The sequence below is a fragment of the Ictidomys tridecemlineatus genome, chromosome 15 (assembly GCF_052094955.1).
Source record: "Ictidomys tridecemlineatus isolate mIctTri1 chromosome 15, mIctTri1.hap1, whole genome shotgun sequence".
NCBI classification, from domain to species: domain Eukaryota; kingdom Metazoa; phylum Chordata; class Mammalia; order Rodentia; family Sciuridae; genus Ictidomys; species Ictidomys tridecemlineatus.
Window position 1 is genome coordinate 22197317 of NC_135491.1, and position 12959 is coordinate 22210275.

At 43.6% G+C, this 12959-nt stretch overlaps 1 protein-coding gene across 3 annotated transcripts; it reads right to left on the bottom strand.

The window, feature by feature from the left end:
* Positions 1-234: 234 nt before the first annotated feature.
* On the bottom strand, positions 235-10639 carry Ccne1 (cyclin E1). Of its 3 annotated transcripts, none has more exons than XM_005330644.5 (12): positions 10375-10639; positions 9839-9895; positions 9643-9730; positions 9356-9424; positions 5747-5892; positions 5493-5628; positions 2641-2787; positions 1972-2067; positions 1673-1807; positions 1454-1565; positions 1199-1356; positions 235-893 (listed from the first exon to the last, which is right to left on the bottom strand). In XM_005330644.5, the coding sequence occupies exons 2-12, from the start codon at positions 9859-9861 to the stop codon at positions 771-773; spliced, it is 1233 nt and encodes a 410-aa protein (XP_005330701.1). In that variant the 5' UTR covers positions 9862-9895; positions 10375-10639; the 3' UTR covers positions 235-770. The 3 variants fall into 3 exon arrangements, with proteins under 3 accessions (XP_005330701.1, XP_021585750.2, XP_077888358.1); XM_021730075.3 differs by lacking the exon at positions 10375-10639 and adding an exon at positions 10100-10247 and having other exon boundaries at positions 9356-9415; XM_078032232.1 differs by lacking the exon at positions 10375-10639 and adding an exon at positions 10100-10245.
* Between the last annotated feature and the right edge of the window lie 2320 nt (positions 10640-12959).

Below are 12959 nucleotides of genomic sequence, written 5' to 3' on the forward strand. Positions count from 1 at the left end.
AGTGGCCACCTGTGCAGGAAACTGCAGAAGTGCCAAATCAAAAGTCTCACTCCCAGCTCCAAGGGCCTCAAGAGGTAGACAAGGCTGTGTTTGAAGCTTACTCCCTATTTTAAATGTTTTCTCTAGAAAGATTCAAGCTTCAAGAAGCATTAAGTAAAAAGAGAACTTGACATAGCCACACTGAGTTGACTTCTAACTTCTAATTACCAGACACTGCTCATAAAACCAGCTGTCTCAAAGACAGTATTATCTTTATTAAAAACGGATAGACATAGCAGCACTTACAAAACAAAAGTTCATAAGAGGCATGGTACACTGTCAACTGATGTGTAAAGGGCAGGCCCTGCTGGTTGAGGCTGTGCATCACAATGCTTGCTCACAACCACCTGTTCCACCGAACACGAGGCAACCCAGAACACCCGAGGGGAGACCAACAGCAACAGCGGCACTCCTCAACTTCAAGCCTTTGTTATTTGTGTGAACAGTCAATCAAGTCAAGTATCACCCTCCTTAGCAGCATCTGGAGCACTCATTGGTGTTCTGGAGGTGGCTGGTGTACTTGACCCACTTATTTAAAAAAATCTAAGTATTCAATAAAAAACACTTCTCCCTGTCCAATGCCAATCACAGAAATACTTCTGTTGCAGAAGAGAGATACTCTTCACTTAAATATCTGTAAAAGCTAGTATACGCCTCCACTGCAGTAGACAGGAGAGAACTATGAGCAGGCACTTCCGCACAACTGTCTTTGGTGGAGAATGCTGGGGTGGTCACACTGTTTCCTGCTCACTGCTCTGCTTCTTACTGCTCTGTGGTGGGGTGAGGACCCCTGAGGGGGGAGGAGAAATCCTGTTTTGTTCAGACAATATGGCTTTCTTTGCTTGGGCTTTGTCCTATTGATAAGAAGAAAAGGGAAAACTGTTAAGGTGGAAGAACATATCCTTTGTTTCACTTACTATACGTTATTGGTAAGGTGGTGAGTGAAAGGGAAAAACAGCAAAAAAACACCTAAAAGTCTATGGTCTACATGATAACTGACATACAGTCTCTATAAACCAGAAACTTTCTTCAAGGAAATAAGAGAATTGGGAATTTTTCTAGGATGTCTGAAGGCTGCATAAAGTGAAGTGAATAGGTTATCCAGGCAGCTTTAAGGTTCTCTCTGGTCAAGAAGGATTGGAGCAAAAACATTACTAACCAGCAAATCCAAGCTGTTGACGTGGGTCTGTATGTTATGAGCATCTTCAGCAGGAACCCCCCTGAAGTGCTTTAGTTTGGAACTTCCTGTCTCTCTTATAATCATGGCAAATGGAACCATCCACTTGACACACTTCTCTATATCACACCACTGGTACCCTGTGATGAAAAGAAACCATAGGCTCAACCAGATGTTGACAATTGGTGTCTAAGTTTAATACACTTTGTTTTGTAATTCACCAGAAAACTAACGTACCTGAAACCTTTTGCATCAATTCAGATGAAGAGAAATGATACAAGGCAGAAGCAGCAAGTACACCGTAGGGAAATTCTAAGCAGCCAACATCAAGGACACAGAGATCTAAAAGCTATGAGAAGAAAAGAACGCTGAAACAGAGGGGCACACACATCACTTCTAGAGTTCTTCACTCTAGCTGTGGGGTTAGGAGCCCCTAGAGGCAATGGAGCTACTTACCTCTGCAATCTGTATAAAGATTTGCTGGGGATATTGCGGCAGTAGCACTTCATATACGTCATTTAGATATGCAACCTGCATGTATACATTCAGCCAGGACACAATGGTCAAGGGACTTAAACGCCACTTAAGGGCCTAAGGAAAACAGGAAAGAGACCGATGGTTGTAAAAAGAAGTTCAAGATGTAGCCATTTTCCACACCACAATGTGCCCATCTAAAGACCTACCAGATGTGCTCAAACTTCATGTGAGAAATACTTATGTGTTTTAAAAATGACTGGAAATAACTTGTAACCTACCTTCATTATCACTAATTCCATAGTAAGAATTTCATCTCCTGAACAAGCACCATCTGTAACATAAGCAAATTGGTGCAACTTTGGAGGATAGATTTCCTAAAAGCAAATAAAAGATATCATTAGCAAACATCCGGTATCATAATAATTTCACCTTATAATGTGCATCTGAAATTATTTTTTAGTACCCTGGCATGGAAAAATGATACGCTGATGTGATTACTAAAGGAGCTACTTTAACAGTTCAGTATGTGTTAATTGTAAAAAAAATGAAACTCCAACCTCCACTAAATAAATGAATGAATACATATGGTGATTAATAGAACTTTACTCAATGTATTTTTAAAATTTTCACCTTCTCAATATCTTTAACATGTCTGGAAGTTGGGCTCAAACATTCTTCTATTGTCACACCAAAATTTTTATCTTCTTAGTTCAAGGTTCAATTTTTTTGCTTAAAGTAACTAAATTAACCAAACATTTTATACATTAATTCCTCTCCTCTCTTCATTAGTCCTCAGTCTTTCTGTATATCTTTTTGTCTTAACTTTAGAAGACTTCAAATTAGAAAAACTTAGGCTATACATTACAGACAAATAACTGACCTCTTCTCCTAATCTTAGGAGGAACTCAAGAAATGAAATATTATATAAAATATTTGAAATTATTTACCTCAAGTTTGGCAGCAATAAATAAAGCTGAAATCCCAATAAGCTGTAAAAGTGTTTTTACAATATTTTCTTGCGTTGCCATATACCGATCAAAGAAATCTTGTGCCAAGTAAAACGTCTCCCTGTGAAGTTTATAGACTTCACACACCTGAAAAAATATTTAGTAAATTTTATAACAGTTACTCAAGGGAAAAAAAAATCTTGCCCTGAGTTTTGGTAAAAGACAACATAATCAGACCAAGAGCGATAAGAATAACTTTGCTTTTCTGAGAGGACTGTTACCTTGTTTGTGCCTAAGCACAAGTACAAAGACAAACTTGGGCGCAGATATAAGGATTAAGTTTCTGTGATCTATGTAGTAGTAAAAGCAAGTGTTTGGAGGCCAGAGAAGGAAGACAGGTTTAAAGCCTGGTGAGGGCAGGCATTTCTTCTTTTTTCTTTTTGTAGTACTAGGGATTGAACCCAAGGGTGTCCTACCACTGAGCCACATCCCCAGCCCTTTTTAAAGAGAGGGTCTCACTTAGTTGGCCAGTTGGCCTTGAGCTTGCAATCCTCCTGTCTCAAAGCCTCCTGAGTCACTGGGATTACAGGTGTGTACGACTACACCTGGCTGAAAGCAGAATTCTCATGAAATAAGATAAAAAAATCAAATTTATGAATTTTCTCAAAAATGTTGTCCCCCTTTATAAGTTTCATGATAAGTCAATTTAAGGAAAGAACTGCAATAGTTCTTTATAACTAAATGATACCAATAAAAAAGTTTAAAAGTTGGAACTCAAATTTATTTAAAGACTACAACATGCCCCAAACACTATAAATCATAAGAGGCAAAAACTTTGTTAAAAGCATTAAAAAGATTCAGAGACCTAGGTTATAATTTAGGCTCTACCTTAAACAAACACATTTATTTCACTATAAAATTAGGACAATACCTGTTCTGCCTACCTCTCAGAATTGAGTATCTGGTAAAACAGTACACAAGATGGAATTAAAAAGGAACCAAGAAAATATTAGTCTTCAACTCAGTACCAACACCAAAAGTATGATTATGCACGTGTAACTCCAACACCACCACTGCCACTCACCAACAGGCTATCTCCTGTAACTGCAACTGTTGGGGTTAACATGTAGAAAGGTACCAGAGAAAAACACACAAAATTCTGCTAGAAAATTCTATCAATCACCATAGATGATTTCTAAAGTTCAGATTAAGCCATATATAGCTATTTATAAAATCTGTCCTTCAAAACATAATGGCATTAATTACATTTTAAAAGAGAACCTCTCAGTCAAATTTTTTGTCATGGTGATGGGGACCGAATCCAGGGCTTCACACATGCCAGGCAAGAACTCCACCACTGAGCTACTTCCCCAGTCCTCAATTTCAACACTTTTATAATAAATTACAGCCTAAAAGATTCACACTTATTATATTCAACACTTCCAGAAATTATAAAATGTTATAAAGGGCACAGAAGGTCATTGTGACATGGTAAGTCCATAGTGGGCAGCTGCAAGATCTGTACTTTAAAAAAGTAGGCCTTCTAAAGAATCTACTACAAAAAAAAAAAAAAAATGTTGACATTCTTAGGGGCCAATGAAGAATACAAATTAAGAATGATTAAAAAAACCCTTTATGTATATCATTTCTAATCTGCACAAACTCTGCAAGAAAATATTGCTAGAAAATATTACAGATGAGAAAACTGAGACTCGGGTGACTTGCTGGACTTAAGCACCTAGATGGTAAGTGGCAGCAGGGAATTTCATTCTAGGACTAACACAACTGTGGTTTGCATACCCTGGAGAATGCTGACCTTCTACAGGATATACAGTATGACAGTGTTAACACATTTATAGGGAATAGTCAGACACTCAACTTCTACATGTTCTCTTTCATAAAGTAGATGTGCCTGAGAGGGTCCTCCCATTTCTCAGAAGAAAAACACTTCTCATCTACCTAAGTATTTGAGTAGCCATCAAGCCTCCCTTAAGCAAGGAAGTTATTTGCAGTGCATCCCAGTAAGAGATGCACTGCCAATAAAATTTCACTTTCTATATTAAACGATTATCTTGTTGATTTGTAATACTTGTTGTTTTGACCAGTTGTTGCAGAAGTATGACAGTGTGATCAATTAGAACAGTATGGTCTGTTAGGAAATTGTTCTGTGAGGAAAGAAAAATGGACTTCTGGAATTTAAAAGGGAACAATGTGAAATTTGACTATTAAAGATAAGCTTGTTCATATATTTTTACAAGTTATGATAATGGCTATCAAATAGCTGATACCTGCATTCCAGTAGATACATTTAAAAGCAATTTAATGAACAGAGCTCAAATATCAATATTTACAATTTATTGGAAAATAAAGTCTTTGCAACTATTTAACTTTGATGGATAAAATTTGATGCCAACTTTAAAATACCTGCAGGATAAAGAGATCTTAGAAATTCTTATAAGAATGCGAATAAAGCCAGGTGCAGTGGCTCATGCCTGTAATCCCAGAGACTCAAGAGACTGAAGCAGGAGGATCTCAAGTTCCAAGCTAGCCTCAGCAACTTAGTGAGGCCTTAAGCAACTCGGCAAGACCCTGTCTCTAATAATATATAAAAAAGGACTGGGGATGTGGCTCAATGGTTAAGCGCTGTAGGGATCAATCCCCTCCCCCCATACCAAAAAAAAAAAAAAAAAAAAAAAGCAAGTAAAAAGTTTAGACTGCTATACTAAATATACCAGGAAAGCTTCTGAGATATCGAATATATCAATGGAATCAAGCACACACAGATAGCTTAATAGCAAAGAAGGATCTAGAAATGGCCAATGAGTTCAGTGAATGGGAAGACCTGAGCTCACCTCCATTAACCAATCCAGAAGAATTGCTCGCATTTTAGGCTGCAGAAGAGGGTGTCGCTGCAAAAAGTGCTCATCCCTTAAGTACATCTTTTCCTTGTTTAGCATGATTTTCCAAACCTCCTCTCTATTTGCCCAGCTACAGAAACAAAACAAAACAAAACAAAACCCCACACAAGTGTCAGTATGCATCCATACTAAGGAGGACTAATAAGTGGAGTAGAGGTTGGAAGTCATGTAGCAAAGTCAGCACTTACTTCAGTAAAGGAAGTGGTGAGGCTCTGGACGGTGTAGATCTCTGAGGCCCAAATGTAGAATTTGTGTATACCAGCTCATCCTCCTCTTTGTCAGGTGTGGGGATCAAGGAGCAGGGATTTGCACATACTGTATTATTGTCCCAAGGCTGTAATTGAAAAACACATTTTAAAATGTTTGATGTAAACCAGCTGTTTTTACATTCATGGATTTGTAGATTAACCAGTACTTCAGAAAACATCACCACACTGAAGAATAATATCCAGGACTAAATATTCTGATCTAAGTTAAGATGAATATGGCATGGACAAGTAAAAGAGCGTAATGACTCCCAGCTTTCATTTCATTTCCGTCACTAGCTTAGAAGTCCATGCAATGAATTCCTAAGGAAGCTAAGAAATCAGTACCATTTTATCCTCTACATTATCACCCCTCAACTGAGGTGCTTGAGCAGCAAAATGGACATGGAAGAGGTAAGATACAGGCAAATAGCTCTGACATTACAAAAAAAGACTAGCCAAATATATCAGACAAACCTTTTGTTTTCCCCAACTAAAAAAATCAGCCACCTAGTTAAAACCAAATCAAGCAATGGTCACAGGTCATACGAAGTCCATGGAGAGAGAACCTAGACCTTTGAATCCTACCCTCAGATCCTTGCAGTCAGACTCAAATATCTGATGAATGAATTATCATTAAGAACCCAAACAGTATGCTTTTATTTGAAAGATTTCAGAAATTTCAGTATTTGTAAAAGACTAAGATCATTTTGTCATTTGGAATATTTTCTTTTTTAAGTCACTATTTACCATCCTACTATAGAAAGAATTATTTTAATTTTTAAAGTTGTAAAATTGTAACTGAAGATATTAGGCAGGTGACAATCCTGCTAGCATGGAAGTACTATCTGAGCCACTTGTCATTTTTTTAAAACAGAGAGATCATTATGTTGACTAGAGAACAAAATAGACACCTGGAACAACTATAATGAACATGGAAACTCTGCTCTAAGTGCTCCCTTGAAGACAACCCATGTTGTATCTGGGTGGCTGAGAGTTATCACCTCTCAGCCACCCAGATATAATGCCACAGTCCTATCATTATAGTTGTTCAATACATGTTCAATACAGTAGCTGCCACAGCAACAGGCCATCTTCAGAGCAAACCCAAATGCTTTGTCTAGTGAGAAGGGCAAAGCTGGATAAAGCTCTTCCCCACTCAATGCAGAAACAATTGGGCATGCAAATTATCCATGACAGCTCCTGCCAACAGCTGCGAAAGAAAGGCAACTTCCTTTTGGTTCTAGTATCATATGTTGGTAGCATTTCCTTGACTAAAGGTTCACATTACAACTGTTCAAGAATGAATTCTGGTTCTGAAGGCACAAGTTGGGTGTCACCCTCCTAGGCCAGATGGCTGGCACTTCTGAGTGCAGGCTTATGCAGATAAAACTAACCGGTAGCAGTTCCCAACCTGCAGTTCATAGACAAATTAGGTGTACCACAAGCAGACAAATGGCTTCCAAAGGTGGCCTTTTTAAGAGCCAGTGGATGAGTCAGAATAATTAAATCAATGTCCTTCACCTTCAGTGTATACCAAGTTTCAAAGGAAGCAAGATCAGTCTGACTTTAGTTAGGAAAGAACAGGACAACAGCAAGAGACCAACTGTGACTATTGCTAACTACTTAACTTTATTTCTGCAAAATTTTCTGAGAAATAACTAATAGTCCAGGATTCCATTTCAAACAAAAAAGTTGGGTCTTATGTGAAAATTAAACAAAATGGACATGTGAAATAGATTTTAGATAAAAGGGCACTCTGTTCATTAAGAATGGCCTAAGGTAAGAATCACCAAAACTTCCATGTGGTCTTGAGGAAGTACAAAGGCACAATGGCTTCTACTAGCTCAAATTTGTTATAGTAGGCTGAGAAAACTCTTCTTAATAGGCAAAAAATCTGTTGAACCCCCCAATTCTAGCTTCATGAAATCTTTACAGAGAAAAAACAAAAATGCTCCATAAATAGGTGGATAATTTTCAAGATACCATCTATTCTCTAAGATGTGTAGAAACTATTGATTAATTTGTGGACAACCATGAAAATGCCTTCCTGGGAGAAATGACATGGCTGTTCATGCATCACAGTTATCACCTCTCAGCCACCCAGATACAATGCCACAGTCCTATCTGAGGCACTTAAACAATGTTCAAGTTATATATTGAGAACAGAAATGCCAATGAGAACAGAAACTCCAAGTCAATATATGGATGGGTTTGCTTCATCTTGGAAATTTCTATTCAAAACACAGCTGGAGAAAAGAAATAATCTTGAATTTCACAAAGCAGGGATTCATTTTATAATACCCACAAAAATCAACCTGCTTGATTTGAAGGCTCTTTTAAGGGGAGAAAAAGAAGAAATGACTTTGGATGACTGTCTTACTTCCTTTCCTGCAGAGAAGCATTTCTTTTAACAGAGACGAAAATCAACTCCTTATTCAATATTCAGTGGTCTTTCCCAGAGATGCTTTTAACTAGGGTATTAATATATAGTAACAACTGCTATTACAAACAACATGGTCCATTACTTTGAAGCACTTTGCTCTTTCAGACCAGCTACCATGGCTATTGCTCACTGCTTTACAAAGTGATGTGTGTCTACTGCAAACCTTATTGGGACTACTGCCACACTCAGGTCAAGTACTGTTCCTGCTCAGCTTTTTATCTGTGATAGAGGCAGAAGGCCTGACTAGCTAGTTTGGAGATAGTCTGCTTCCCCCATTGGAGCCCTAACTGCAGACTCCAGCCATTTCTGGAGGTAAAGAGATAATACAAGCTCTTTCTGCAAGGAACTTCTGATGTTTACAATGATATCACACTGCATACAGGAAATTTGGCAGGAACTCCATAAGGAGGGGCAAGAGAATTGGAGTAGTCAATAAAAAAATGAGTTGACACACAGACCATTACCCAGAATGTTCCACTAATACTCTTGCTGAAGCCAGGTTAAGCCCAAAAGAACTGATCCATGTGGGGTGATTGCTGAATGGGCTGGAGGAACATTCAGGGCCACAAAAGGGGTAAAACTTTGAAACTTGACTTAAAGGAAATGAGAAGTACTAAAGCACCATTACAAAAAACAAATAAAAAACAAAGCAAAACAAAACTGCACAGGTGTGGATGGGGAGGAAGAGGACAACACACAGGAGCCCTACCCCACCCAGTTCACTAGCCATTAGAGACAAGATTATAGGCCCAACTCTGCTTCTCACTTGCTTACAGACTCTGGGTTGCTTTCTTCCTCTAATTGAATCCCAGTTTCCTCATGGGAAAAAGGAGTTATTTGATGTGCACTCTGGTTCTTTTAGGTGTTAGCACATATCTGCAACCTCAGGGAGAGCCATCAAGACACACAAGCCCTTCCTGGAATCTCAAGGCTAGCAAAGGACAGTGTGCACTGACAGTCACAGTACTCAACCATGTGGACTGTGGCTCTAATTAGAGAAACCAACTCTAAACCAGTATCTTCAACAGGAGACAAGAAAGTCTAAAACCCAGATGGACCCAGGAGAGCTGGAGGCCCTCCATGAGGCCTAATGGGAGGCCACTTACCTGACTGCCACACTGGTCTCTCACAGTCTTGTCAATTTTGGCAATTTCTTCATCTGGATCCTGCAAAAACTAACATAAAACAATCCACAATCCCCAAGAAACACAGAACAACCCAAGACAAAAAAAGAGAGAAGGGGAGGGGGGTTGATTATGAGTACCATTTCTGGCAGTGACACCCCCCCCCCACGCACCAAGTCCCATCAATAGGTATGTGTGCAGACCCATGTCTGGTACCCAGGTAAGATGGGGGGGGGTTATAATCTCCAATCTGTCCCCTTTGTACTCACAACGGCCACATTTGCCTTCCTTTTCCTGGAGCGAACAGAGAAGTCAGTGCCACCTTCTTCTTTCATAGGGTCCCGTTCGTTCCCATCTCTGCAAAGCCATGGTGGCAAAGAAATTGAGATGAGTTCTCCCCAAATCTTAAACAGCCCCTCCCCCACGGCTGCACACCCTACCCTTCGCTGCAGCCAGGCCACTCACCTCTCCTTCCTTTCCCTTGGCATGGCGCAGGCTCTGGCTTTGGCTACGACTTCAGACCTGGGGGGCACGAAGCGGGCAGCGGGGTGAAGACCACCGGCGGGCGGAGGGGGCCAGGTCCCGCGGGCCTGCCCCGGGTACCCCTCCCCCCTCCCTCGCGGACGGCGGCGGGAGCCTCCCGGGCCGGTCGGGAAAATGGCCGATGGGCCCGGGGTGGCCTGTCACCCGCGGCGCCGCCAGCAGCCCGAGATTTCGGGTCCGAACCCGTAGTGGAGATGGGGGTCCAGACGACCCCCGAAACCTTTCAGTCCCATCTTCTCCCTTTGGGCCCGGGCTGCCTCAGTCTTTCCTTCAACACCTCTCCTACCCGTCTCTGAGCCACCCTACCCGGGGCACCCCGCGCTGACGCCTCCGGGACCAGAAGACCCGGCGACCCGGCCTCGCCCCACCCCCACTCCCGGCCCGACCCGGCCCGACCCGGGTGCTCTGGGAGTCTCCGCCCGAAGAGCCAGTCTCCGCAGTCCGCAGCGGGGCCTTACCCGAAGCGGTCCCCGCGGTAGGCAGGCGCGCACGAGCCGAGGCAGGAGGCCGGAGGCGAGCGGGAAGCCGGGAGGCGGGAGGCGGCAGGCGGCGGCGGGCCGAGCGCGCGGCGGTGGCGGGATCCGCGCCTGCCCCCTACACCGCTTTGGCTGCCGAGCCGGCTGCTCCTGCGCCCGGCTTAGAGCGGGACATTTAAAAATCCCTGCGCGCGGAACCGGCCCCGGCCCGCCCTCGCGCCTCCCAGCTACCTCTGCCCCGCCCCGCCCGGGCTCGGAGCCCCTCAGCGGCAGCCCCAGGGCCAGGGCCCGCCCAGCCACCGCCCTCAGGACCGCCCCCGCCTCGGCGCAGGCCAGCGAGGCGCTCAGGGCCGCTGGGGGCGGGGCCAGATCGGGGGCGGGGCCATACCAGGGGCGGAGTCTCTGGGGCGGGTCCTACGGCGGAACCCGCGCAGGGGCGGGGTTAAATGACAGGGCCTGCGCGCCGGAGGGACAGGACGCGGGACGTGGTGGGCGGGACCACAAGGCTGTGTGCGCGGGGTGGGACGCGGGAGAGCGAGCGGGCCGGCCAGCGCGCACGGTCGGAGGCGGGGCCGTGCCGGGGCCTGACGCGGGAGAAGTCTGGCGGGAGCTGCACGGAGGGGCGGGCCGAGGGGCGGAGCCCACCGGTGCTGCGGCTGCTGAGAGCCGCGTGGCCGGCGCGGGTGGAATGTAAACACCGCTGCCTGCGAGGGTTCGGGACCCGGCTGGGTGGTCCTGGCCGGACTGATGCACGAGAGAACCCCGGAGCGGAGAACCCGTCGTCCGTCTGCCTCGCGCGCGCGCGCGCGCACTGCCCTCCTAGCACGTCCTCCCCGCCCCTGAGACGCAGAGTTCCGGGCCTTGAGTGCGGGGCGTGGATGTCCCCAAGGTCACAGTGCCTGGTGCCTGGGCTTCAGGCCGCTGAGTCTGTGATCTCCTGTGGGCCACGTGTTATTCCTGGCCGCGTGTCCATTCATCTTATTAGTGCATTCATTCATCATTCAAACTATTCACATTCTGCTTCCTTTACACGTCTCTCTTCCGCAACCCACCCCCCCTCCACCTTAAGCATCAAAAGACCCTTCTGACACTAGGATCCCCGTGCAACCATCTCTCGCTTAAAACCTCCCAGTTGTTTCTCATCAACCTTAAGATCAAATACACATGCATCATTCTGGGGTACAAGGCTCCATGGATACTCGCCTCACTGGCCTCAGACCTGGTCTTGAACCCTGCCCTCTCTCCCCCCACCTTCTGTTTCTCACCTCTGGGCCTTGGAGCTTGTCAGTTCCTTTTTGACCCATTTGAGTAGCTCATCCTGTGAACTTCAAAGTCCTTGGTGACCCCTTCATCTAAAACACGACTCTCCCCTGGAGTTCCTCTCCACTGACCTCTTCACAGCACTTGCCACCATGTTTCTTGCTTTATTTCCTTGTCTCTCGCTCCTTGCCTCACCTGTCTAGTTCACTGCTGTATTCCTCAGATCTTGACATCTGAGGAGGAAAGGGAACACTTTTGATCGTATTTTTTATTTTGGTACCAGCGAGTGAAGCCAGGGGTGCTTAACCACTGAGCCACATTCCCAACCCTTTTTGTATTTTATTTTGAGACAGAGTGTCTTTAAGTTGCTTAGGTCCTTGCTGAGTTGCTGAGTCTGGTATGGAACTTGGGATTCTACTGCCTTAGCCTCCTGAACCACCAGGATTATGGAACAGTCCACCACAACTGGCTACACTGGTATTTGTGAATGAGTGACTGAAAACACTGACCATGCTCCGTGGAGCTTACAAGCTAGTGAGAAGCAGGTATTAATTGATCATCATTTGCAAGTACCTTCTGTACTCAACTTCTAGAGAAAGTATGTAACAGGGCTTTGAAAACCTCCAAGCCTCCTCCTCATTTACAGTCTTGGTCTTGTCTCCTTCCATGACTGTCTTCATTGAATAAGACAGTCATTGCCTAGGGTTTATTGAAGAGAAGCTTGTGTCATCCCCAGAGGTCCTGAATAGGATATTGGCTTAAGGCCAAGGCTGCAAAGATGACTTGCTTAAGACATCTTATATAGGCATGAAACCCAAGATCCTGAACTGCCAACCCTGTGCTCCTTGGTAGTAACAATAACAGGTATTGGTAGCATTTTCAAAATGACAGCTTTAGATTAAGCCCTTCAAAGTGTCATCTCAGTTAAACTTCACAATAATTATATTACATTGATACCTTGATTCCCGTCTCACAGATGACAACTATCTACTTCCTAGTCACTATGAGGATTAAGTGAGATGAATTAAGCACAGTGCCTGGCCCACAATAAATGAGTTATTGTAACTTATTGAAAAGGGAGTCTTCTTTAATAGCTGTAGCAATGTATACTCTCATCAGAAAAGAGTGAGAGTTCCAGATACCCCAGATCTGAGCTGACATTTCTATCAATAATAAAGTGGATAAATAAATTTTGTTGTATTCATTTAGTGGAATACTATACAACAATAAAAGATACAAATCACTGAAACACAAATGAATCTCATATAATGTTGAGCACAAGAAGCTAGGCACGTGTGTATGAAGTT